The 27,597-nt window shown below is 39.5% G+C and overlaps 2 protein-coding genes across 3 annotated transcripts in view; one reads left to right on the forward strand and one right to left on the reverse strand.

The window, feature by feature from the left end:
• Positions 1-1,995: 1,995 nt before the first annotated feature.
• Positions 1,996-18,354, reverse strand: LOC146474821 (cGMP-inhibited 3',5'-cyclic phosphodiesterase 3A-like). The gene is made up of 8 exons (XM_085116545.1): positions 17,450-18,354; positions 11,714-11,977; positions 9,325-10,098; positions 8,372-8,483; positions 6,939-7,231; positions 5,918-6,121; positions 5,108-5,263; positions 1,996-4,466 (listed from the first exon to the last, which is right to left on the reverse strand). The coding sequence occupies exons 1-8, from the start codon at positions 18,227-18,229 to the stop codon at positions 3,933-3,935; spliced, it is 3,117 nt and encodes a 1,038-aa protein (XP_084972671.1). The 5' UTR covers positions 18,230-18,354; the 3' UTR covers positions 1,996-3,932.
• A 3,416-nt stretch (positions 18,355-21,770) lies between these two features.
• The window catches only part of LOC146474822 (uncharacterized), a 17,759-nt gene continuing 11,932 nt past the window's right edge, over positions 21,771-27,597 (forward strand). The window contains exons 1-2 of one of the 2 annotated variants that reach the window (XM_085116556.1): positions 21,771-22,634; positions 26,919-27,183. In XM_085116556.1, coding sequence (XP_084972682.1) covers positions 21,971-22,634; positions 26,919-27,183 — 929 coding nt within the window. In that variant the 5' untranslated portion in view covers positions 21,771-21,970. The remainder of the gene's footprint in view (positions 22,635-26,918; positions 27,184-27,597) is intronic. The other variant, XR_014866075.1, reaches the window with a different exon arrangement.

The raw sequence follows: 27,597 nt of genomic DNA on the forward strand, positions 1-27,597 counted from the left end.
GTAGCTAGTTTAACATATAAACAACAAAAACGTGTCTGAGAATTTTTTCTTTCGAAATATTTTTTCTCCGAGAGTGATTTTTGTACGATTACTCCACATTTTTTTCATCCTATTTCGAAAATGCTCTTTAACTTTTCACTGCGATTGAATATGGCAAAACGCAGACACGTTTTTCTAGCGCTTTGGGTCAGGAAACTGAGGAGCAAATTAAATTAGCAAAAAACAAAATTCACTTTGACTTGTAGCTTTAAAAAGGTGATTCGGACGCTCGCAATTAGAGGTCGTGAAAAATTCGACAATTTATTTTATTTCAAACTTTTTTGGTATGGTTTGATAGTCAGCTCTATAAGCTTTAATTTGATATAGGGGTTTAGGTATCTACAGTTTAAACTGGACGCGCTAGATCGCTTAAACGCGAGACACCTCTGAAGGTCCCGGGTAACCTTAAGCGCCGCAGCTCTGGTGCGGCGCTTATTCGAGTATTTCCATAAGATGATAAAAATACACTGTAATCGCTGCAATGCGGTTCTAAGCTAGCAATGGGAATTTATTTTCATCAATAGTGATGTTTTTAGTTCGAAGTGAGTATATCTTGATGCTCTTTCATTCAGTTCTCTCTTCAAAATGTTCGCGTTCTTCAGTTCTTGCGTGAAGGCTCTTAAACTTGGCCCGGGTACGACAAGCCCAACCTCCCTCTTTTTCTTCCCTGTAACTGTTGCAGTAATGAGATTGTCAGCGTTTTTCCTTGTACAATCAAAATGTTTTGGCTTTGAGGTATGAGCCTTTTAATAAGCGCCGCCCTCGAATAAGTGCCGCACAGAAGACACGAAAAATTAAATAAGTGCCGCGGCGCTAATTCGAGTAAATACGGAAAAGCTTTCCAGACCCTCTCCAGAATGAATACATTTCTTCATATAAGCCTTTGTTTACACCCGAAAAGTGAACGCGTCAAATTTTGCTTCGATGCGAGCAACACTTAAGCGATTTTAAATAATTGCGAGTCAATTTTGAAGAGAATTTATTGGCCCGCAAGGAGCCCGTTTTACAAACGTTTCGCGAAAACGTTTTGAGAATAGGAGGAAGCGTTCAAGGGTTGGGAGTAGGCCTAGACCCAAATATCAGGACATTTTTTTGAGATATTTAGAAAAAATTATATTTAAAAAAATTGTGATATTTAGAATTTTGTTAAGGAAATCAAATAAATCTCCCCATATGGGCCTTCAGTAATCAGATTCAGCAGTATTCTCCATTTATAATATACGCCACATGGCTAATGTTAGTGTTTGCCTGTTCAACAGAATGGCGGACGCTGATGCTGAAATGTCACTGCTGACATTTGTGCTGCCATTTTAGATGACAGGCTACTTTTTGAGGTTATTACTGTAATATTTATGAAAATAAAGCCAGATATCTTTGAGATATTTGGAACTTCTTCGAGATATTTCAAGATATTTAGACAACGGGGATGTTCGAAAACATATTTCGGCGATTTTAGGCGTGATTTTTGTGTCTAGGCTCAGTTGGGAGGGGAGGCGTAAGAAAGGCAGTTCCCAAATTTTGCAATGAACGTTAAATCCCGCCATTCTTTCCCGCGGCAGTACTTTCCATGCGTGCTATCTTTCCTTTCATGCTGGAAAAATGAGGCTGCGTCTTGATCATCGGTCTTTAGGGACTTGGGGGTATTGCAGCTGGATGATTTGTGCTTGGGGGGGGGGGGGGGGGGAGAGCACACGAAGAACATGGGTAGGTTGTACCTTTTTTCGACAGCACAATTCCAAAACAATAGTAGTCAGGACTTCGGGAAACAAGCAGTTGGGTGGGGGACAGCTGATGGTTGATTAAATAAAATATAATTCATTGCCAGGAAAAATATGAACTGATGGTTCCCTCTTTTCGAGGCAATAATTCCACAACAACTGAAAAACATGGAGTTTCCGTTTGGGTAAATTTCGTCACTCAGAAACGTTTTCAAAGCATGACGAATTACACACTTCGTAAATTTTCAGTCCACTACATTTAATATCCAGTCCTTAAATACTACAGCGATTTAATATTATATATGATCTCTTATTAACTCATCGATCTATTTCTTTACACTGATATTTGAAGTCACAACCGAGTGGTTCCCCGCGAGGCTACAATCTCTTTATGCATGTTATTTACACATTAATAATTGTACAATTGTAGGATCTGATTTTCTCTATCCTTTACATACAAGTGAGTATTTCTGTACATATGTATATAATACAAACCGTTCTCTTTACCCATTTGTGAGGGTTATGCAGACGATTGCGTGACAAATAAATCTTATGTCAGCGTTACGTTTTAAGGTGTATGAAATGGATACTGAATAAAATGGAACGCGTCATTGTCGGATGCATTAAGCTAACCTGAGTATCAGACCTTCCTAAGGGGAGGGGGAGGGGGAGGAGACGAGGTCTCTTCCCTTTCCCCTTCCTCTCCCCCCCCCCCCCCCTCGAAAAGCTTGATACTCAGGCTAGCATTAGGCGTGCGTGTGCACGCATAAAAACATGAAGTAATCCCGTATCTCGAACATTGCTTTTGTTTTTTCCAAGGCCACTTTAAAGCCTGACATAACAAAAACTGAGTTTGATGCATGGCACTCAAATATTTTCTAATAATGGTAACCAAGATGGTACCCCCATCATATTATGTATCAATAACACTTGAACTTTGCCGCCCGACGTGAGTTGTTCGTTGCCGACGTGTTAAACAGACTCTAAGAAACTTTCAAGCATGTTAATAGGCTACGATCAAAAGTGAGCGACCACGAAAGCGCGCGTGAACATTGCTTCCCGCGAGGAGACGAGAATTTTTTCGCTTCCCTGCGCGCGTCGCGTCATCCTCGCGGGAAGCAATTTTCGCGCTTCACTTGCTTTACTATCAGTGACTGCTCGTGGTCTATGGCTAAACAAAAATATTTCAGAACTCAAACTAATTTAACCCATCGAAAACCAAACTCATTTTCAGGTCGACAGTTTATGGGTGGGGAAATTCGACCAACGCAATTCAAACTCTGAAAGTTCCGCGGTTTGTTAATACGATTACGTCATGTTTTCGAGTCACGTGTTCACGCCAGGATACATCCGATGACATACGGCCCGGTGAGTGGCCTTCCTTCGTGTAAGAAGTCAAACATCAGATATAACAAACGAAATTTTTGCAGCTGAGGGTTAGTTTCACCGAAGCTGAGCATTATTATTTTAATTTAGTTGTGGTTGCAAGATACTCTGTTTGCACTTAATGCAAAATTCTCTTTGAAAATTAATTAAATTCTTTTTTCTTGAGATTACATAACAAAATACCGTCAATGTAACGTACATTTTCCGTTATAGGAAAAAAAAAATACCATAAATGTGACTAAACGTGTTCAAAGCCCGGTTGCGATGAAGACGACAATCCATTGATTCAAAATTACCATTCGCTTTCCAGGTCTGTTCTTTGAAGGCAGAATCTTCTTTTCCTGCCCAAAATAACAGAAAAGTAGAATCGGCTAGCAGGGAGGAAGTCTGTGTTATAACTTATCAACAAACATTTCTATTGATTCTAGTTCTCAGTGAGGGTAATTGTTTTGCTTATAATTAATCTGAAAATACAATCTAAAGAGCAGTGACAAAATTGGACTATCTTTGACAAACTTTCGATCCTGGAGAATTTATCGGTATTTTCAACAACTAAGGCCCGGACAGGTTTTGTTAAGTCTAAAATTTCCTTGTTTGAACACTGCTACCAAAAAGTTTGTGTCACGCTCGAACGCCGCACTGAATACCCTAATATAGCCCTACACTTTTCACAATTGGGATTGCAGTATTACCAACTGACTGTTCCTTTACTATTTACACTAATACGCACACAAATGCACTGTAACTACAGTCACATATTCTACACGACAATTTACTTGCGTGACTAGTTTAAACGTTACTTTGCTTGCGTGACTCAGCGGTGGTGCTTCCAGACTCGGAGCCATTCTCCTCCTCCTCAATAATCTCATTCTTTAGCGATGTTTCTATCATGATCAATTCCTCGTCTGATCCCTCGAGATCGTTGTCTTTGCTGTCTTCGCATTCTACTTTGTTTGCCGTCCGCTTTTCTCTCTCCTCCTGTTTGATAACTTCCAGCCACATTTTGTAATTGCTCTCAATGTTCGTTGTTAGATCGCTCGTAATCTTTCGTCGCTTTCGACGTCGGGACTTTTTCGGCTTTCTTCGTTCACCTTCGGGATTTCTCGCCCCTTCTTCGCTGGAGACTTCGTCGTCGCTCTCCAAGTCCGAACTGCTAACCTCTACATCGACCCAGTACCCCGGCAGGAGCCCGGCGTTGGCGTAAGCGTTGTACAGTGGGGCAACCAAGTGATTGATAAACGACTCCTGCAACTGAGCCACGTGGGGCTGATCGCGGTCCATATAAGGAGAAATTGGCATACCACGTGCTAATTCGTCATCTCCCTGTACCAAAACGAGACACAATATGAGGTGCGAGAAAGGGCAACATCCACAAAGTTAAAAAAAGAAAAGAAAAGAAAAGCATGATAGTTCGATCTCGAGGCAAAGCCGTCCAGTAGTTGTTCGGAGAAACTGGACACCACTCCTCTTCCTCTCTTCTCACAGAGGAAGTCCCGGATCAGAGAGCGCGGCGGAAATCGAGCCTATGTCGGAAAAACAGACTTCCAAAGGTCGCTCGAAGCACAAGCTTTTGTGTCAAGTCTGCACTTTTAAATAATTTTTCCCCTCGCTGCTGCGCTTTAACCCTTTAAGCCCTAGCAGTGATCAGCATCAAATTTCTCCTTGTAATATAAACGTTTATTCAGCCCCTGAGATCATGAGAATTAAGGATATGATCACCCAAGGTGAATTTTCTTGATATTTTAATAACTTCTCCCCAGTACTTTTATAAGAAAAGTATGGGGACAAGATAGGAGAATTTGTCTAAACAGTGAACAAGAAAAACAAAAACCTTTGTCGACTTCAATTCTTGAATTTAACATGGTTGATCAGCTTTGGAACGACATGGACTCTATAAAACCAAGGGATCAAGATAAAAAAGAAATCTCCGCTATTAAACAATTTGTTGTAGAAAAGCACTTCACCTGTTCATAAAACTCTTCAACAATCCTCTCTGTCCAGCGGGTGTGCAAATCCCTTCGTTTACTCGGCCCTGAAATGTCCGCCATCTTTATACAGATCTGCAGCGTCAGAAGACGATCCGCTTCTTGAGACCAGTCCACGCCACAACCCTCGGAGATCTGCAAATCAAACGTGACAGATCACCGTCACATTTCTCCTTAGAAGAGGTTAAGCATTGGGGACGCTTTTTTCTGCTTACGTAATCAGATGCACTCAACTCGGCCAAACTATCGAGGTAATTTTTCCTGACCACGTGACAAGATTTTCCCGCGCTTGCATTTCACCCAGCCAGGTGAAAGCCAGGGGGAAAGCGCGGGAAAACAGGGCGCGTGGGGGATATTAGGGAGCTTAAGCAACGACGACGGCAACGGCAACGACAACGTCAATTCGCGTTACTTGTACTACTTCGCGATTATGCCATTCAGTTCACAATGTGGGAGAAGTATCCAAGAACTAAATTGATAGGAACGCCGCTCAGTTAAAAAAGGAGAATCAAATATTCACCATCCAGTGCACACGTTCTCCACCTAACCTTGAATTTGGTCATTTCACGTTGTTGTTTTGCTGGTGACGACAAAGAAATGTACCAAAGCATATAACGCACGTACAGAGCGATTGTTTTTGCTATATTTTCGTGGCGTTCTCGTTGCCGTCGCCGTTGTCGTTTAAATTAACGGCTCCCTATTAACGTAACAACGAGGGCAATTTCCTGAAGATGCAGACAAGGTAAAAATACCCAAAATCACCTTAAAACACAATACACTTCTCTTTACCTTAGCGTTAAACTCAGACAGCAGATCAAAATGCCTCTTCAGGTCCGTAGCTAGGATAGCCTCAATAGCTAGAAATCTAAATCGCTTGAACGCCACCGGCTCCAATTCACAAAGGAAATTGTACTTAGGGTCTGACATGAGCAGAGCGAAGGCGGCAGCAGCGTGGTGATTCTCCAGTACTGATCTGTCGTTATAGAGTACCGCCTAAGGAGAACAGATGCTATGACATTAGGATCTGCGCAAAGAAAACTCACTAACAATGAAAGGAGTTTTTTCAAGTTTAATTTTCAGGAAGGGTACGCAACAACAATACAGTGAATGGGCAAAGGGACCTCTACGCTAGAAAAATAACTTTGTTAGAATTGCCTTTCTATTTGCACAGTAGAAGAAATAACCAGAAAAGTACAAGCCTCTTCAGAGGGAAAACTCGTAAACGTCTCCCTGTCTTAACGACAAGTAATTTCTTCCATACTGCGACAACAGCCGCCTGTCTTTGCTGCCGGCCTGATGGGGGCAGCCGAGAGAAATGACAGGCGGCCACATTCGCAGGCTACGTTTCTTTTGGCACTTAAGCCTAGGCAAACAAAAACCAGAGACTCTGGAAGGTTGAAGAGAGTTTAAACTCTCCTAAAGGCCCGTTTCAGACGTCGCGCTCATGCCGTGTGGAACTGAATTGGCCGCATTAAAATCGTTTTTGCCTTGCTACAAGGCAACTGCTCTTTCGGTTGTGCCACCACTTGGTTTCGAACATCAAGCTAGCCCCGTACTGAGCTGACCAAAAAAATTCTAAGTGTATTTTAATTAGTTTTTTTTTGAGATTCATGGCCGTCCGTTATGGTAAATACTTTTATTAGAGTAGTTTATAAATTAGACGGAATTTGATTCAACGTATGAAAGCTAGTCATAAGACACACTTGAAACAGGCCTAACTCTAATCCGTTCTCGTCAACTCTCGTGTGCTCTAAGAGACAGAATTCTCGGCTTTGCCTAGTGCTTTCCTTATGAACGACAATAAACTTACTTGCTGTGAAAGTGTTGCCACAAGAAAAGCGTTCGTCCTTCCCGGGTGATCATAGTCGTGCATGGTCGCCGCGGTGTACAGAGATAACAATTCTAGCAGTGGAATGGAGTCCATCAACACACCATAGTCACCGGAATCCGTTTTCTGTCGCCCTTCTCCATTCAACCCGCTGTCAGAATCTGATCCACTGTCGTTGCTTAGTTTCGAGTTCAGAGGACAGAAGCCGGGAATCTTTGCTGTAGTCATGAAGAAAACCCCGTGAAGAACATCTGATGCGTGAATGCTGTTATGATCTACACGATGGAGCATGAAATACAAGGAAGCTAATCAGCCCGGGATTTAATAAAATTTCATACACATTGTAACTCTTTAAGCTTTCTCACTGATTTTAATAGGCCATTTCCTAGTTGATATGAACCTCATTGTAAAAGCGAGGCTTAATGGAAAGTTTTCATTATGAAAATTAGTTTCTCATTCCTATGCAAACAAAGTTTTGCACGTAGCCTCGCTTTCACAATGAGGTTCAGAACAACTTAGAAATGGCCTACTGTGATGAAGTCTTGCAGAAGGATTTCCTGGGACGGGTTTCTGGCCTCCCACCAATGTGGCCCGGATTTCATAACCAGACTCAGGCGTCGTCAAATTCGTGGTTGACGCAACAAGTTTTCCCTAACGGTTTCACCTTCCTTAAAGACCACGATCAGGGGGCACTCAACGAAAACTCTTATACCAACTCTTAAAATGCTGTCTTCTGTATTCCCTGATCATTCCACGAGCAATTTTAAAGGCAAATTTCTATAAGCTAATACAGATTGATCTGTTCGGATTCCTTAGCTCAAAGTTAACACCGCACTGGCTCACAAAATTTTAGGGAAAGGAATGTCATTCCCCAAATTTCCGATGCCGAAAATATAGCTCACCTTTAAACGGCATGTTTACCCCTCCGAGAACAAAATGAATTACGTTTTCCAGCGTTACGAAAGTTTGAGGTTATATATTTTGCTGAAGAAAACGCCTTGATGGCCTGCGTGAGAGACGCTGGAACGGGAAAGGGGGAAGGGGAATCGAGCGCGCGCAACGTGCGAGGGGAGCGAGGGAGAGGGGAAAGGAAGCACTCTCCCTCGCTTCTCTCGCGAGTCGCGCGCGCCCGATTTCCTTTCCCCCTTCCCCTTCCTAGCGCCTGCCAAGCAGGCTAACGCCTTCACAAATTAGTCATAATTTCTGAGGTGGTAATGCCTTGGTATTTCATCAAAAGAAACAGTCGGCTGCCGCATTTCAATTTGAACTGAAATCCGAAGACCTCAGTTTTCCCAGTCGCTACACTGTTTAGAGTTAACTTTCCTAAAACAAAGCATGTTTATTTTTATTTGACGAAACAAAAACAACTTCAAGACACTTGAAAAAAACAGTTGAAAGGTAACAGAGATACTTACATGGAATCTCATGGTAGCCACTTTCAAGGGCAAAGAAAAAATTTAAGAATTTTGTCATGGGAATTTGGAATGCCTCAAAAAGGCCAGTTTCGAGAAATACTTTGTATGTAACCTGCAAGAAAAAAGGATCAGTAGAGCTGTTATTGTATTGTTTCACCAAACAAAATGAGGGAACTTGAACTGGTGCTAGGACAAGGTGCGGGACCCCCCCTCCTTCCCCCCCCCCCCCGAAAAAAAAAAAAAAAAATCGGACAGGCATTGGAAATTAAGAAAGGCTCAACCAAAGCAGTCGTTTCTGACTCTATTACATAAAATAATTCACCTTCCACAATCTACAAACAATGACTACCATGAGTTATGCTCGGTTAACCCTTTAAGCCCTCATGAGAATTAAGGATAGATAAAATACCAAGGTGAATTTTCTTGTTGTTTTAATAACTTCTCCCCAGTACTTTTATAAGAAAAGTATGGGAACAAGATAGGAGAATTTGTTCTTTGATATTAGGGGTTAGGGGTACCTATAGACTAGAAAATAACTTCTGCTTATTTGGAAGGCCTTTGAAAGAGAACAAGAATGAGGTTTTCTTTATTTGAATATCTTCTCTCGTTCCAGAGATATTCAAGTTTTTGTTCAAAAATTGGTGACGTCACAAATCGTTTCGGTACAAAGACAAATTTATCACAAAATCAAATATACCTCAGGAAATATTGGAGTGTTGCTACTCAAAACTGGAGCCAATATTTGGCTTTTGCACCAAACAATCAATTGCCTGTACTCCTAACATACAAGCTTTTGACAAGGAAAAAGCCTTGACAAGTCAAGTTGTCACACTATAACTGTTGCAAACACTCTGTTTCAGTGTATGGTTAAGATACCTTGCATAAACATTGTATGTATGCATGCATGTATTGTTGATTAATACATTAAAGACAACAACAAGAAGTTTTCTTACCTGTGTTAAGATATTTCCATGTTCACAAGCATCAAATATTGGAAAATTCCAGTCTGTAATTTGATCTAAAAGCTTATCAATTTCCGCTGACTTGGGAAGCACTGGATTTTCTTCAGATACATTAGGCTCCTTTCTGGAGTCCTTACTCGTTTGGTTTGTTGCATTTTCCTTTTCTGATGATGAAGAATGATTATGACAGTCACAATTACAAACCACAGATTTTTCCTCCTTTTCAATGCTCTCCTCCTCCGGTGCTTGTTCAGCTTGTTCAAGAGCATCTTTAACGAGCTGCGTTTCTTCCCGGCTAAGTCTTCTAAATACATTTGATGTGGCAAACATCCTATCAGGAGATTTTCTCATCAAATTTCCTGATGATACTGGCGATGAAGTCCCTCGTTCAGGAGAACGCCGTGGAATAAGTGGTGAGCTAGAAGGTGCCAAGTCAGGTGATAATTTTCGTGTCAGACTTGGCGAGCCTTGAGCAGGGAAGCTATGGCTGAAACAAGCAGGTCTGTGTTTGGCATAAGTCTCTTGGGGGCCATTTTTTGTGTTTGTAATAGCACCATCTGCCAAGGGTGATTTTTGAGGACTCTTATTAGCATGAGTAACAGTATTTGCATTATTATGCTCAGAGAAAGTTACAACTGGGGTGCTACGTCCAACTGTGACGTCAGGGTCAAGCGTTGGCATGCCTGTTGCCGAGGTCGTAGTTGTCCACGTACTTGACATGCGTCTTCCAGTTGAATTTAGCGTCCGCCTGATTCTCTGGAGTTGCTACAAAGCAAAAGAAACATGTTGTAGCCAGCCAAACCAAACTCCACTATAGTGCAACCGCAAAAACTGTGCAATTTCTAAAATTTTGATCGTTCTATAAGCAATCAGCTGCTACATGAAACCGCCAGACGAAATCATAAACAACCACAAAGAAATACCATAATTATAGTTTGCAGTTTATTCATTGCATTTTCGATTGGTCCTCTTTCCTTTGACACAATAAACATTCCAAAAATTATTCTAGCATTCACAGTTTTCTACATGAAAGTCATACTTAAAGCTGCCTACTAATTATAGTCGCAAGTTGTTCTCAAAGTCCCAGAAATGCAGTTAGTAAACCTCTACCAAATGGCCACTTTCATGTCGTCAAGTTTATATTTCTTTTGTTTTCTACCCCTATAGTGTGCAGAATAAGATTTGGCATTTCTTTACTTAGACAAACAATTAAAGGAAATAAGTTTGTATCAGCAGTATCACCGCACAAGAGATGCCAGAACACCAGATCAGTTTTGCCCGAATAAAATGATATCTATGGCGACTGGGGGGACTGTAGCCCCCTAGTCCCCTAGGGACCACTTCTCATAAGCGACCACCTCCCATAAGTGGCCACTTCGTAAACAGCCGTTTTGTTTCTCAGTTAAATACTGTCTCAAGAGCTCTCTCGTAAGCGACCACCACTCAAATTTCTTAAGGGACCACCACCACTTTTTAGGCAAGAAATTACACATATTCTTTTGTTTTCTGTTTCCGGTAAGCGACCACCCAACATAATCACGTATGATTGTTCGCAAATCATTACTCAGAAGTGACAAAAGTTCAATTTTTCATGACGCTACCCCAGACTGCTGACAGATAATAACAGTTTACAGACAGAGAAGATGGCTATAATTAGATCTGTAGGTAAACAGGAATTGTTACAGTGATCTGTTCCAAAATGTTATACAAAGTTTCATCAGAAGAATGAATAGCTGTGAAAATTAGTTTCTATTTGCCTAATTTTAGCTGCTAACTTAAAGGTAATATTTTAATGCAATTAATTAATCAATCAATCCAGTATTGGCTTATTTTGTTGACCTTTCCCGCAAGTGACCACCTCCCGAGGTAATAATAATCATACTTAATATACAGTCCAGTAGAGAAAAAAATATTATTCCTGTCTCAAAATATTGGAGGAGATTCAAATTTTTGAGGAGTTTTTCAGTGTGTACATTCCCCACCAGACAATTTTATCCTCATTCTATCTCTACAACATTTTATAATGTAAATAGGCATCCTACACGTAGCGAAGGCCCCCACTATAATTTAAGCACTGTACTTAGTTATCATCAAAGTCTGGAATATCTGGAGACATTACACACTACAATAACCTTGACAATGAAGTAAATTTTTGCAGAAAATATTTCTGTGGATAAATCACTTCGTGAAAACTGTTTTTAGAAATTTCAAGCCAAAGGATTAAACATTCCAGAATGGTCACACAAGGCAATGTACCGTTAAGATGGATCATGATGATCATCCCTTCAAAGACTACATCTGCATGATTTAAATTGGGAAAGTCAATACAGATATATCACACTAACTATACATAGTGACAATAAAAAGATAACATGCTTACCCCAACCATAGGCAGCGGCAAATCATCCTTCAAATCTGGCTGATCTTTTACTTTGTCCTCCTGGTGCTCATCGCGGAATTTCTCTATAAGAGGTGTCATTGGCGACACAAAAGCACGCTGTCCGACATGGAAAGCTGTAGGAGGTGCAATCATTGTGCTGATAATCTTTAGAGTGCTAGCCACATTTGGTGGTAAATTGGAATCTGCTAGTAAGTCTGAGATCATCCCATGGGCTTCTCCTAGAGTTGTGCAATCTACAGAGCCCTGCAATCAAAACAGAAAAAAAGTGTTGGTACCATATAACATGTGTAGTAGTAGTAATAATAATAATAATAATAATGATAATAATAATAATAATAATAATAATAATAATAATAATAATAATAATAATAATGTTTAATGCTTATATTATGCTTTTACATCTAAATATGATCAAAAGTGCATCACAGTAATAAAATTATACATAATAATCTAATAGTAATAATAAATAAATAACAGATATACAAGAATTGAAACCCTAACAATAATATTACAATATATACATCTTATAATACTTATAAAGAAAGGAAAAAGCTACTAACCAAACTTCTATAACATACTACTGATCGCCTGAGTGCCTTTCACATGGTTTTGAGGGTGTTGAAGTCAGTCTGACTTCTAATGTTTGCCGGCAGGGCATTCCAAGTCTTAGGGGCAGATGCTGAAAAAAGTTTTATCTCCTAAACACACTTTGATCTTAATGAAGGATCCTGCAGCAATACCCCTAAATACATTAAGCGTAAGAATATCCAAGGAGAGAGACCAAATGGTAAACCCAAAGAGAATTACTAGGAATGTCATCAGTTATTTTGACAGATCACCTGTAATGTGATAAGGGTTTTTAAAACAGGTTAAAACTCAGATCGACAATGGAGATTTTCAAGCATTGTACTTCAAAGAAAACATTTTTTTATTTTTCCTGTAACCTGTTGCAAACTTTACTTAGTAGTATTTCCAATTTTCTGACTTTCCTTTCAAAAGATTGTTGACCTAGAAGCTTCATTACTGAACAGTGAATGCCCCCGAAAAGAATTACTTAGTTAAACATTTACATGATCTGTCAGCCAGCTGAGTTGAATTGCTAACTAAAGCTGTATCCGATCTATTCGGTGTGGTTCAATTTTTTTGGGTTTAAAAATTTTTCAAACCAGTTTGATATTTATTTCCCTTTGTCTCAGATTATGGTAATTAATTGTGCACAAAGGAAAATAAAAATTAAACTGGTTTATTTCAAACCAAACAAAATTTTAAACCACAACATATTTAATTAATAGGATGCCAGCAGCCTTACTAAATTTCCTGTCGTCTATAAATATCTCATCACTATTTAAAGTATCTAAAATGTGTAGTAATCAGTGGCACCCAAAGCATAAAATGAAAGCAAAATACTCATTGCATTGTTTCCTGAGGAAATTATTGTTTTATGATCTTTTAAAGGCACGCTTCTATAAGCTAAATGCACTTTGACCTATTTGGATGCCTTAGCCTGGAATTTACAGAACAGGAAATTTTTCCTAAAGGTTATCAGTTGCTGTTGGCTGTACAAAAATGCTAGATGGTTCTATTTTCCACTTTAAAAAAACAAATTTACCATTCCAAAAACAAAAGAAATTAGTTTAATTTCCAGTGTTACAAAATTTTGAGGTGACATTTTGCCAGTTTAGGTTTTCTTCACAACTTAATCTGAATTTCTGTTGCCATGAAGGCTCTCTGAATGGATATCAACCAAAATGTCTCAGTTTCAGTTTGTTTATTGTTTTTGCCATAAGTTGTACAAATGCAAAAAAAACTAAGTATTTATTATTTAAACACTAATGGCAAGGAATGGGCTCCCTCAGTTAAAGGGGAAGTATCACGAAAATTTGCTGTCATTTCAAAACCCAAATGTTTGACTGTTAGCAGAAACAACAAAATAATTGTCAAGTTTGTTAAAAATTATCACCCCAGTACAATAATACTGTCGATTAGTGCCTCTGGCCAGAGACAGAGTAGGCCGGTTTCGATTGAAACTTGAAAAATATTAGGCTAATGTTTTTCAAGTTCTCGCATTTTTGTTTCCAAAATGCGCTAGAACAGATCACAAGCTGTTTCTTTAAAGATATTGAGTTGATTTCGTTCCTCTCGTCATTCTAGAATTATTTGGCAGGTGATTGAGGGTCTTATAATATTTCATCATTTTTAACAAAAGATATCAAAAACCCCATGACACTTCCCCTTTAAGTAATGACATGACATGTTGCATGCTGCTGAATAATATCACAGAAGATGCTAGGAATGAAAGGTTTCCACAAACATATCATTACTGAGCACTAACCATGCAAAGCAAAGAAAACAATGTTTATATCAATGGCAATCTGGGACCGACAAAGCAATGGTAACACTCATGACTTAACCAAGCCACTTACAATAAAGTGTGCCGCAAGTATTTACAGAAAACTGACCACTGATTATGCATGGTAAAAAAACATTTTTAAAATGATCAATGAGGATTTTAAAGGAGAACAACATATTTTAAATAAAAGTACAGTCTTTAAAACAATGTCATGGTAACATGAAAACAGTGACAGTCATTTACCTCAGGACAATCACTTTAAAATACCGTAATATTTAACACCTAAATTTCACAACCTGAGAACAGTTTAAATTTGTTTTTCACTTGACGGTCCGAGTTGTTAACAGGCGTTTGATTGTAGTAAGATCAGCTGCTTCTCTGATACTAGGAGAACGACAAGTGTTACCCATATTGTCGATCACGAGAAAACACTGCTGTATTCAAAATGCAAATGTTTTCCAAATTGTCAACTTGTTTTGGACAATTATTATTTTAAATCTCATTACAGGAAAACTTCACAAAAAAATTTCCCATACACTTCAATTAACAACATTTTGCCACTTCATTGAACTGAAGTAAATGTTGTTTTTAACTCTAAAAATTCCTTTTTTTTTTGCTACATATGTTCAACTTATTACCTCACTCCAATAGAAAATTCTCTTTTAGTGGAAACAAATTATTAACGCCCCTACTTTCAACTTCCAAGACTACCAATTTTAAATCAATTTTAACTGAAGCCCTTTGCTAATTTTTACAGCTGAAAATGCTTTACTACACTTGAACCTGGAGGTTTTCACCATCTGCCACTAAACTAAAGGAGAATGTTTCTGAATAAAAAAAGGCTTTATGATCACTGAATTTTTAATGCCTCATATCCCTTATATTGATCAAATTCATTTAAACCCTACAGAAAATGCCCAGGTAACAAATCACTATCAAAAGCAGTACTTATTCCATTTAGTAGAGTACATATAACAAAAACAATACACTATTGGAGTTGATTGCAGCAACTATTTGAAGAACAAATGATCAAACATTCTAAGAATGGAGGGAATTGCCCTCAAGAGTTTGGAGTGCTTCACAGAAATTCCAAAATCAAACAAAACACTTCTTGAGAATAAATTACAAGCCATTAAGGGTAGCAAATATACTTATAATTTATCAAACTGCTCAAAAGAAGCTTGGTCCTCAAAAGGTGAAACTTTGTACGGACAGGAATTAACATACATAATGACACCTCAACAAAGAGAAACAAGATAACAATAAGGGGGCTATACATTAAAACAAGTTGCCTTAACGACTTGAATCAAAGCTTAAAATGACCATGCAACATTGATATTAACATAAAAATGGGATTTCTTGGGTATGAAGGCAGGATTTCTTGTTTTCAATTCGACTGCAGGGGCAGTGGTATGATGGCCACTCTCACAAGCTGCTCTCCATTTACGTCTCACCATCATCACAGCCAGCAAAGTGGAAGATGTTATTCATGTAAATAATTCCAGAGAATTTTGGCAGTGATGTGCCCTTTGTTGACCTCGAAATGCTCTGATACAGACAACATGTATTCAAAAAATGTCATGTATATTTTCCCTTAAAAACCAGGTGTTATATATTCCATGACCATACTTTGACAAGCTCTGGGATGGCTAGAATTCGAAGTAAAAACCCACATTGTGACGAATTTACATGACCTAGTTTTCTAAGTAAACATCAAGAGGGTTTTCATAAAGGGAACTTGACACGGGCATGGATGGCGCAAAAATCCCTTTCAATAACACTCAAAACTTTGGCCTCTTAAAAATGACAACAAGCGCACAGAAATCACACAGATTTGGATAATTTAATCGTCCTTGTAAACTGCGTTTCGCGACGTATAAGTGTGATTGACAACTCAAATCCGATCTGATTCTTTAGATATTTATTTATTTGTCCACCGGTAAGCAGGTTTCTATACCAAACCCTTCAGAAAAATAGTTATTTGGCTTAGAGGTGAATTGAAAAATTGACCGCAAACCTGATCACCTCGTTCTTAACGAAATACCTGGCAGTCTCGGATGTTTATCCTTTTAACAAAATAATGTGGGTAAAAACAGCATTTCTTATTCAAATGCACGGAGAAATAATGCTCGGGAAAGCTAAACAGCGAGAAAAAAATTCGCAATTCGATTAATTCTCGACGCCCCATATAAACAGACGTAAAATCTCTGCGAATTGTTGCAACATTCTGTAAACAATGAGAACGGAATATGGCATTTTTTTACCGCAACCGCACAAAACTAAGCCCTGTTCTGAACTCCTCGCGTATTAATATTTTATCAAAATTAGCTCGGTATTGCAATTTTGAGCGGTAAGTTATTAGCCTTAATTTGTCAAAACCGAAGGCAGATTTTCACTTGTGGGAAACGGACAGTTGTTGTTTGTCTACAATTACATCTCAAGCAGTACAATATGATTTATTCGAAATGTACGGGGCTTAAAGGAATAATACCCTGCATTCTGCAGTGTCTGGAGAATTGATAACCAGGGTTAGCAATCGCTTTTGAAACGCACTTACTGCTAAAATAACAAGTTCGTTTTTCGCGAAGTTTTGAACAAAAACGATGCGAAAGCCACAAATCTATGCCTTTTCAAATTTTGGCCAAGCATTGCCAGATTAGGAATAATTTCCATAACAAATGTTGAAGAACCAACAAAGAAATGATAATATATTGCACAACAAGAAATTGGCGAGTATTGCAGGTGATTCGAGATAACCGACGTTACTAAGATTAGGGAAGGTAAAGAAATCTTGCGATACCAATGGTAAGCTTTTCAAATCTAGAAAGCCTGCACTACGAAACATCACCCGGTCAAATTTCTGAGATTCTAGAGTAAACATACGCTATTCAAGTTCACAGAGACTGTGACCCGATATTTTGGAAGATTTTAATAATCGTGCTCATGAAAGTTTAATGCCTGTTCGAATGTACATCGCGTACAGTGGGTTTTCTCCCCGCCGCTTGTTCGAACACTCCATCGCATGGAAAAGAACAACATTGAAATGAATCAAAGGCGCCGCTCGTTCTTGAACTGGCTTTTCGAATACGAACACCAGTTCGACTATAGAAATACAAACAGAAGGCACACTGTAAACAGTATTACAATAAATGCAGGAAACACGTTAAATGAACGCCTTGTGTCGCGATCATGTACTGTTAAATAAAATTGGACGAAATCTCGACGCCAAATCCATTCTTGTCTAAACCTCGGTTTGACAGGTCAAAGATCCTGGCAAGTTATAAACTGCTCTTCCAGCCCATTAATATAAAGATCGTAATCTATAGCTAAGGAAATGAACGACGCGTCCATATAGTTTGCCTTACCTTGGGTTGAGTTCCCAGCGCTGGAAGCGAAGGTCTTCTTCGACTATTTAAGCTGCTAGTGGAGGAAACGCTAGAAGTCCTTCTTCGTATTAGAGGAGCTTTTGTCTGAATGGCTTCGGCTGGAGTCACCGAAAAACAAGCTTGAATGTTTCTTGATAATATCAGCCCACTAAATGCTGAAAAATAGGCCAGAAATGGCCGCAAAAAAGACGGAATATCGCGAAGAGTAATCCAGCATGACATACGAGCCGTCGTGAGAAGCAACAGCGCTATACTCGTGGGTAGAATTTTTAGTTTTGAAAATACAACTGTTACTAGCCCAGCCATAACCAGAGTAAAAAGAAAAGTAGTTCGCAGGAAATCCGATCCACCGAGGATGACTTGTGTACAAAGCTCTCCTAGCAGACAAACTGGGAACACAACATAGGAGATTTGGCTCTTGCAGTATTTATGAATTAACAGTTCGGCCCAATAAAAGACGCAAACCAAGCAAACAAGAGGTAAAAAAATTGTAAAAATTCGCTGAACCACAGTGCAGAATCCATGAAGAACCCCCTCTGGAACCGAAGCAAATACCAGCCAAAGTAGACACAGTAAAATAAATCCACTGCCCGACTCCACAGGGCCAATTTTCACCTTGCCATTTAACAATGTCCAAGAAGTAAACTGGGGTCTGTCAACCGAAGCGACCGACGTTGTTATATATCCATTGTAGGTTTCTTTCTCTTTGTCTTTAAGCTGAGGCTCTTTGAGAAGATTAAGCTCTCCTGGAGGAGCCATATTAATTTATCCCATTCGGAAAATCTCCACTAAAAGAGCGGGCAAATTCAAAGAGCAGAATTACACTCAGCTGTAACTTGCCATACTTCGTTCGCTTGCTTGTTTCGCGAGCAAAATCTCTCTTTCGGTTCACGCTTGCTGCGCTAGGTATCCTGGGAAAACGCTCGACCAATCAAAGCTCAATATTTTATCTATTATTGTTGACCATTTGAGTTCTTGACGTCATTCCTGTCACGAAAGCCGTCCTTTCGAGCGAAAAAAATGTCAAATTTGCGAAGCAAAGTTAAAAAGACCGTTTCCTACGCAATTGATCTTCCTTTTTACCTAAATTAAGCCCTGCATTACGCAAATCGTTCATCAAAATAGGGCGTTATTAGTACAGCGAATGAAAATTGCTGGAAATTACCATGATAAATTTTCCTTAAATGCAAAACAGGACAGCACAGACGAAGCGAAATGTCATTTGTGATTTCACTACCGCGACAACGACTTCTGGCTGTGACGCATTTAAAAAATAGAAAGACAAGAAAAATTACAGCAGTTATGCAATGTGTAATTATTTTCATGATAAAAATAAAACGAACCTGGAATTAAAAAAAAAAAAATTCGCGATAGCTGATGGTTCGTTGTCATATGTTCTACAGAAAAACTGAAAAAAGACAATTCGCTCGAACTCATAAACAGAGGAACTGTTAGCAATTTGAAGTTTTTTTATCGTTATATAAAACCGACGGTATGCCAAAGCAATTTTCAAATTCGCGAAAACAATCGGGCAATTTGAAAAAGGTTCCGTCAAAACAACTTATGATTTCAAAGCAATGAAACCTACTATGTTTTCATTTGTCTGGCGTAACACTAAAATATTGTCGGCCTTTTTAAAACCATTAAAATTCGCCCTCTTTTGTTTTCGGAAACAAAAGAAATAATTCGCCGTTTAAAGAAAATTGTAGACTCGGCCTAATATGATCTACATATTTATATATTTAATTATATACAACGGATAAAACTGTCCCGACAGGAATCGCCGTTACGACAAAACTTTTGATTTCTGCAACAGTCAGTATTTACAGCGGGTAAACCCTTTAATGGCCGGGCTTTAGTAAACAATGTTGAATTTTCAGCTGAAAACACACTGGGAGTGAGGTATAGACATCGGAAACCCCTGACAAAGGAAAATATAGACGTCTCTCGGCTCTCATCTCTTCCTCTCTCGCTCTCTCTGTTCTTTTTCTATCAGCCATGACGAGAAACGAATCGCGCTTCGCCAAAAGTATTCACCTTGTTTTAAGTCAGCCATGATCACTCCTTCTAACCTTTTGACTCCAAAACGGTAAAAACTACAAACATTTTAGAAACCCAACAGTTTTACTTATGCAGAACATTATAGTCAAAACAAACAATATTAAATATGAAAGCGAATGTTCGATCAGGCTTCTTTTGGAGAGTTGCATGCATTCTGAAAAATGCCACCGCAGTATAATTTGACGAGACAATTTTCATCCAACCTGATTGAAGAAGAAAAATACTGATTCAGAATTTTATTAGAGGAAATACCACTGGCTCAGAAAAAAAATCGTCACTCTGTCTAGATGTCCAGTATTTCTAAGGCAGGTTTGTTAGTACAATTAACCGGAACTGTTTTAGTCTGTCGTAAGGTCCTCTGTGACCGTCTGGAACGCCCTTGTGCAAATTGACTATATTAAACTGTCTTCTTATTTTAATAATCTTTATTTATAAAGCGATAACAAAATATGACTCATTGGCAAATCACCAGGAACAACATATCAGATGGCGCACTCCCCCAATCTTTTAAAAATTATAATACGGGCGAAAATAAAAAATAAATTGTGCGTGGGTGAGCAATATTTTGATTAACACTTTACTCAATAAATTTTTGATTTCGGTAAAATAGAGCTTTGGCCGTTCGGCAGCGCGCTGATTTCAGCCCTACTAGCTCCGCTTCTAGGCAATAACAGGTTTAGCCTTTCGCAGATGTGGCTTTTAAGGAAGTCAGTATTCACCGTTTTCAAACTTTCAGACTTATAACGAGGTCCTCAGGTTCAGTCAGTTTTAAAAAATGTAATTGAGTTTCACTTTGAATTTTACTTGCTTAATTAAGTAAGGTCGAAAATCAAACTACCATCAAAAAGGTGATCAAGGGCTACAAAATGCTATTTTATTTTTATTTGTTTATTTATTTGTTTATTTTTTGTCGCTTTTCATTGATGAAATGTTCCTCCGAGAGAGTTCATCGCGAATAGCAAGTTGTACGATCGTGATGTAAATCAGTTTTGATTTCTGACATCGCCGGTAAATTCAGTTTCAAGAGTTCAAGTCCCCATGCAAGTTCAAACTAGAAGAAAGAAAGCACTTTTGAAACTATTGTGCTCATTTGGCAAAACATTTGTGGTTATGCAGATTCATGATCAGTGACAGAATCTTCAACAACAAAAAGAGTCACAGTACATGCCTCTAACGTATTTTATAAGACCTTAGGTGCAATTATCTGAGTAACACTTTTTTTTATCTCTTTTAGGTACGGTTTCAAAGCGGGGAAGTCTTTCAACTAAAAAGTCATCTTGAAGAGGAGTTTGTTTTGGTACAGACGATCGATGATCGGAAATGCTTTTTAGGGATTTGGACGAGTGAAAAAGGAAAACGTTTTAGCTAGTGGTTCATCAGAAGGCGATTTTTGTCCAGTTAATTTACTCAAGTGACTGTGATGTACACCTTAAACCTATCGTAGTTTTAGTGTGGGCGTGGCCGTCCGGACGAGGGTAACAAAGGGGACCTAGACAACCGAATTCGAAAGTATGAGTCTTCACGCGAAATGCATCAACGTTGATGGGTGTGGACAGTACCGTATACCGGAGCAGTTGTCATGAGTGGGTGTAAATTTTGTGAAGGATAGCCGTTTTTGTAAATATGATAGTGAGGACGGGAAAAGACTCAAAGTACAGCTGCATTAAGCTGACCACGTTGCACACACGACAAAGTTTCAGATGTTCTTCAGTGAACTTCAGAAAACGTTTCAAGTAAAGAGACAAAGAAGAGACAGCTTTTACAAGCTGGCACTGATAATCAGCCCAGTGGCAAAATATTGTCTTCGACCGCAGTGACAACTCAGAATTGAAAGAAAAACTTCCGCCAAAGACTCACGAGAGCAAGTAGATCGCAATTCAGCTACCCTCTTTTGATTCATACGAGCTGGTATTCTTATGCCCAACTGAAGTGAAATAGAGTCTGTGCCATTCTGTAGATTGGCCTGTTAAGCCACCAGCAAGCGTATAGAAATTGAACTTTCCCTTCGCTACCGCCAAAAGACAGTGTGTGCGTGTCGGGATAAGTAATCCATTTCGAAAGATTTTCGTCCAGAAGGCGTTTTAGCATCGTTTTTCACTAGGGCGCCCTGCTTTTTAACAAATGCGTTTTCACCCTCATTTCGAACAGAAGTCCAGTTTACATGTACCTGTCCCCCACCCGCTCGGGTGCAAACATACGGGAGATTTTGATGTGTCCCATAACTGCTTGCGGCCATGCATGAAAAGGAGGCCTTCTTTCTTCCACGCGGTCGAGGCCGCTCTTCGTTGTAAAGCGAGGCTCTCCTCGAAAGTTTGGCGCTTTTATTTTTAGCCTCTTTCCTGTCTCGCTTTCAAGCGTAAACACCGAAAACTATTTCATTGACCATTGCTGGTAATTTTTGGTTCGCTTACGTCGGACGGACCTTCCGATTTGGGCGCAATGGCGGCGGATTCGGTAGAAACGTTGCCGAGCGAGTCCATTGAACAACAAATCATGGCACCCGAGCAAGTTTCTGCCCCTGAAGTTCTCCAAAACGCGATGTCTGCGAGTATTCCCTCAACTATTCAAACTATTTCGCAACCAAACGGGGGAATCACCACCATTTCTACTTCAGCCGTACCCGAAACTATGGCTACTTCAGAAGCGATGATGGCGACTGAGAGCATTTCAGTTGCGACGCAAGGAACTGTTTCGACCGCTTTGAGCGCAGACGAGATCGTAGAGAATAAGTTTATTCCACAAGTCCAGGAACACGATTCCGTTGCAGGGGCTCAAGAAAGCATAGTTATCAGTGCTGAAAATGTCTCTATTGGTACAAGTTCTTCGCTCGAAGCTTCTCCGCAGATACCGGTGGCGAATTTGTCTGCCGCCGCGGCGAATTATCCCTGGGCGGCTCGACTTCATGACTGCGAGCTTATAGGGGATTCGTACAGGGGATATGTCACAAATGAAGTGGAACTGGACTTGATTTTGACCCTTCACAAACAGCACACTAACAGTTGCTGGGGGACAAGGCAGTCCCCGTCATCAGCCAAACCATCGATTCGCCTAATGTGGAAATCGCAGTATGTACCATACGATGGGATTCCATTCCTAAATACAGGTAAGCTTTAGCTAGCTTACTTTTGACCAGTGGCCCTGTTTAATATTTCTTAATTTAAAATTATTTTTTACGGTAGACCAAACTTTGATCAGGCGTTTATTAGATTGCTCTTTTTGATTCTAAATACCATGCAGTATTCTCGACAAGTCTGCATAAAAATGAACGCAGCGCTTTCATGTTTCTGTGTAATGATACAGCATGGCTGTTAGCACATGCTAGCTTATCCCTGACAGGTGTGACGGTGCAGTCTTCACTGGCATGGTAAGGCTGCCTAAACTCCATAAACCACCTACCTTAAACAGCTACATGAGTGTTTTTTTTCTTTTTTTGGCTTCCAAAGGCGACACAATTTTCTATATTATTTTGTCCCTTTGCTGCAGTGTAGCAAATATATTTATGTTTTTATAAATATTATAGTTTAGTCTGTGTTGTACTCCAGTGTTAGCCAACAAAATAAAATTGGAGATGGAGATATCACACGCAGCCACCATTGCAAAAATGGTCACTGTATACAACTGTGACTTTAGACTACCTTGACGTTTGCTCATGTCATGAGACCTGGCTATCAACAGATCAGCAACGAGACAGTGTGAGGTTGAGGGCCATTTGTATGAATGATGTACACTCAAAACTAAGCACCACCCCAAGATGATATCTCCCGAAGGCAAAGGCGTATGTCCTTTGCGCTAATGCAGGTGTAAAAGGACATCTGAAGTTTGTTTAAGGTATAATGTGGTGTAAATTGATTGAAACTCACAGCTGCCACGGTTTTGTTGCTCCGTTCAGTGGTCTGTAAATTGGTTTTCTTTTTACTTGTGTCTTTGCCCTCCCACTAAAACAGGTTGCAAGCTAGAATACCGTGCTATGCAAATTTTAGAGTCCACATGTTTAATATATGTAGCTCATTCAGCATTTTTACAGATGGTCACCTGACTTGTTAATGGCCATCTGTTACAACCCACATCGCTTATGTTGAGACTGCAGCTGTAATTGTAATAACTTTTGACGTAAAGATGACAGTGACGTAAAGACTGATGTCAAATTAAGTCCTGGTGCAACCATCTTTTGTACCCCTACTGGTCAAATTATTTAAAAACAGTGGCCGAGTTCTTTTATTTTTTGTTAATACTTCCGCCTCTGTCTCAGCTTCATTTCAGTCCAGAATATTCCAGTGGGTACTCACCCATCAAATGATGCAGTTGTCTGCAAATAAAACCAAGAATGTTAGAGTATGCTTGCGCATTTCATTGTTGCTAAAATAGCACCTGCTAAAGTCTTCCTATCCAAAAACATCCACCAGAATAGAATATTTCCCTCAAACCTGTAAATTTGAACCCAGGTACTTTCACTAAAGGTCTTCAGATGTATGGACGTAATAATGGCTGTATGCCAGTGAATTTCAGGCACTCAAATTCAGCTTGTTGTTTACTTCACTAGAATGCAACAAACCAGTTGGTTCCATTAACCCTTTTATTACTAATATCAAAGAACACATTCTCCTATCTTGTCACCATACTTTTCTTATAAAAGTACTGGGAAGAAGTTATTGAAATAACAAGAAAATTCACCTGGGGTGATCATATCCTTAATTCTCATGACCTAAGGGGTTGAATAAGCATTGTCTATTACAAGGAGCAATTTGATGCTGATCACAGTTAGGGCTTGAAGGGTCAATCAGGTTTGCTTAGTTTTCCCTTAATTTTCCTGCACACCCTTGCATGTTATTGTATCTTGGAGGAGGGGGGGGGGGGGGGGAGTGACGTGGAGATTTGAGGTGCAGGAGTTCATATCAAGAATAGCACTTGTGGATAGTTTAGTAGCTAGTGTTTCTGAGCTTTGGTGGATTGGAGGGGCTGATCTAAAAACAGGAACACAAAACAATGTAATTTATTAATTCAGTCGAACCTGTATTAAGCGGTCACCCTCAGGGAAAGGCTAAGTGACTGCTTAATTCAGCTTGCACAGAATACACATCAAACACAATAAAACAACATTCAATAACTTTATATAGTGTACATTTTATGCACAAAAGCACTCACAAAATTACTTACTTGGTTAATTAAGAAGCTGCAGCAGTAAAATTGTATGACAAAGTAGAAATGGACTAATGAAACATTAATGCTGAGATCATAACAGTCATGGCACGCTATTGATTTTGTTACCATATTTGACTGGTTTCCTTTTACAAAAATGACCATTTAAGGACGGTGCCTACTAATATCGAAGTATTTTTGTGCGGTTTATGACTATGCGGGAAAAGCAGATCTTAGCAAGGCCTATTGGAATCCAAAACGAAAATTGGGGGTAGCCACGCATTTTTCAGAGATAATGAAGCAATAATATCTCTAAAAAGCGCCAAAATATGAAGCAATGTATGGGATTTTTTCCTAAATTGAAGCTTAATTATCTCTGAAAAATGCATGGTTACCCCCAATTTTCTTTCGAGATACCAAAAGCGTTTGCTAAGTTCTGCTTTCTCCGCATAGTTTTAAACCGCGCAAAAATATTCTTTATATTAGCAGGCACCACCCATAGGAAACCCGAGTATCTCGAGATGCGCAGAACGTATGCGCAGTAACAATAGTAGGCACCGTCCTTAAAACAGGTTAAGACAATAGAAACAGCTTGTTGTAAAGGGTGACTGCGACTGCTTAATAGAGGTCAAAATGGCAGCACTGGTAATTAAGACATGTAACTTTCGGGACTTTGACAACTAACGGCTTTATAATAGAGGGTGACTGCTTAATACAGGTTAAACTGTATTAAGGCATGGAGTAAGATTGCCAAACAAGAGGATCACGTTAACAACCTGTTTAACTACTGCTAATACCAGTACTAAAATAATAAATATTACCAATGCTAAAAACAAGAGTAAGAACATTCATGAAAGCTATAGCCTGCGTAGCAGTCGTTTCCGTTTCCTTCAAGCCTAGCGGGGCAAGCACGAGAGGACATTGGGCAAAAAGGAGCAAAAAAGTAGAAGCGGGAGGGAGGGGCGGGGAAGGAAAGGAAACACCTGCCGCTGAGCCCAGACATTTTACCGAACACCCCCAAATGGCTTCGCTCCCTTGGGGCCTACACTGTCACGTCAAATGTCACATGAGAACCAATCATTTTTAACTTCTGGTAAATCTCAGCAAAAACAGAGTCACGGCGGGCAACTTGTTTACTTCAAACTATCAAACTATCAAGCTATCAAGACATGTGCCGATGGAACTTTTCTTCCTTATATTCACATTTCTTAAAGCCCGCCATGAGAACAATGCACAGGTTAAAGCGACTGGATCAAGGAGACTGGAATGGAAAACGGACTTGTTGTCCCTGGATCCTTTCTGGCCAGAACGACCAACAGAGCAATCGCCACAAGATTTGAAGAAGCAATTACTTGTTTGAGGGAATTATGTACTCACATGGACATTACAGTTGAGAAACTCAGACGAAGACCACTGTTTTTGTAATACATTATTACGTATGTCAGCTATTAAAGGAAGATAAACCACAATTGATACGTACTCTTAAGGCACTGTAATAGTAATATTAGAATAGGGGGCGCTTATTAACAAAAACACATTCGAAGGGGACACTTATTTGGAAGGGGGCGCTTATTGGAAGGAGGGCGCTAAATAGAATCATTACGGTTGCCGAATTTTTAGTGCCGTTTTCTCGAATCAATTTTTTCACTTGGAGGAGCCACTTCAAAGAGCTAAAACTCAAAAGGAATTTGTTCGTTTGCCTTCAAATTAGGACAGTAGCTAGTTTAACATATAAACAACAAAAATGTGTCTGCGAATTTTTTCTTTCGAAATATTTTTTCTCCAAGAGCGACTTTTGTACCATCACTCCACATTTTTTTCAGCCTATTTTGAAAATGCTCTATAACTTTTCATTCCGATTGAATATGGCAAAACACGGACTCGTTTTTTTAGCGCTTTGGGTCCGGAAACTGAGGAGCAAATTAAATTAGCGAAAAACCAAAATTCGCTTTGACTTGTAGCTTGAAAAGGGTGATTCAGACGCTCGCATTCAGGGGTCGTGAAAAATTCAACAATTTATTTTATTTCAAAATTCTTGGTATAGTTTGATAGCCAGCTCTATAAGCTTTAATTTGATATAGGGGTTTAGGTATCTACAGTTTAAACCGGACATGCTACATCTCTTAAATGCAAGACACCTTTGAAGGTATAGGGTAGCCTTAATTATTGACCTCTGAATGTGTGCGCTCTCTGTGACCCAGCTGCATGTTTTTGTCCCACTCTATATTGACACTGACAAAACTTTCTCTAGGTCGACGTGCAACAGTAATGGAATGTCAGTATGGACCACGAAGGAAGGGAGCTGTAAACAAGAAACAGCTTGATTTTGATGAGCACGGCAACCAAGTGAAAAGGCATCGGCCTACTTGCCCTGCTAGAATCTACGTCAAGAAAGTGCGCAAATTTCCTGAGTTCCGGATCGATCCTAACTTGGAAGGGAAGAATGTTCGGCAGGCTCAGGAAAGAGCACTGACAGCGCTGAGGCTGGCGGGAGTACATGTTGGTGGAGAAGAGAGGTGACTTTTTATAACAAAGATATATATTATCGAAAGAAATGTGATTTTAAGCCCGGTGAATAAAATAATGATAGTTTAATGGCCTCAGCTCCCACAAGTCTCCTGTAGCTCAGTGGTAGAGCGTCAGAACTACGGAACTACATGGTAATCAGAAGGTCATAGGTTTGACTGACCTGTTGGGGGAACTCTGGTTTTCTTTTTCCGAGTATGCCTGTGTCACTGACAGAAAAATACCTTTAATGGGAGAATTATTATTATTTTTATTATTGAGAGGAAAGCTGCATATTAAACTGCAAGTACTGTAGTTTCAAGTTGCTTGGTTTCCACAGTCCTCTATATGGACATTAAAGTGGACCTTGAAATTATTGGTTTGGGAACTGGTCATGACAAGTTTGTTCGAAAAGGACTCGCCTT

This window comes from Pavona decussata, unplaced genomic scaffold (genome assembly GCF_977016875.1).
Source record: "Pavona decussata unplaced genomic scaffold, jaPavDecu1.1 SCAFFOLD_87, whole genome shotgun sequence".
In the NCBI taxonomy this organism is placed as follows: domain Eukaryota; kingdom Metazoa; phylum Cnidaria; class Anthozoa; order Scleractinia; family Agariciidae; genus Pavona; species Pavona decussata.

Coding starts and splice junctions, on each gene's coding strand:
- LOC146474821 (XM_085116545.1), bottom strand. CDS start 18,229: ATGGCTCCTCCAGGAGAGCTTAATCTTCTCAAAGAGCCTCAGCTTAAA. Junction 10,099..11,713: donor TGCCGCTGCCTATGGTTGGG/GTAAGCATGTTA, acceptor TTTGCTTTGTAG/CAACTCCAGAGAATCAGGCG. Junction 7,232..8,371: donor TGGCTACCATGAGATTCCAT/GTAAGTATCTCT, acceptor TCCATCGTGTAG/ATCATAACAGCATTCACGCA.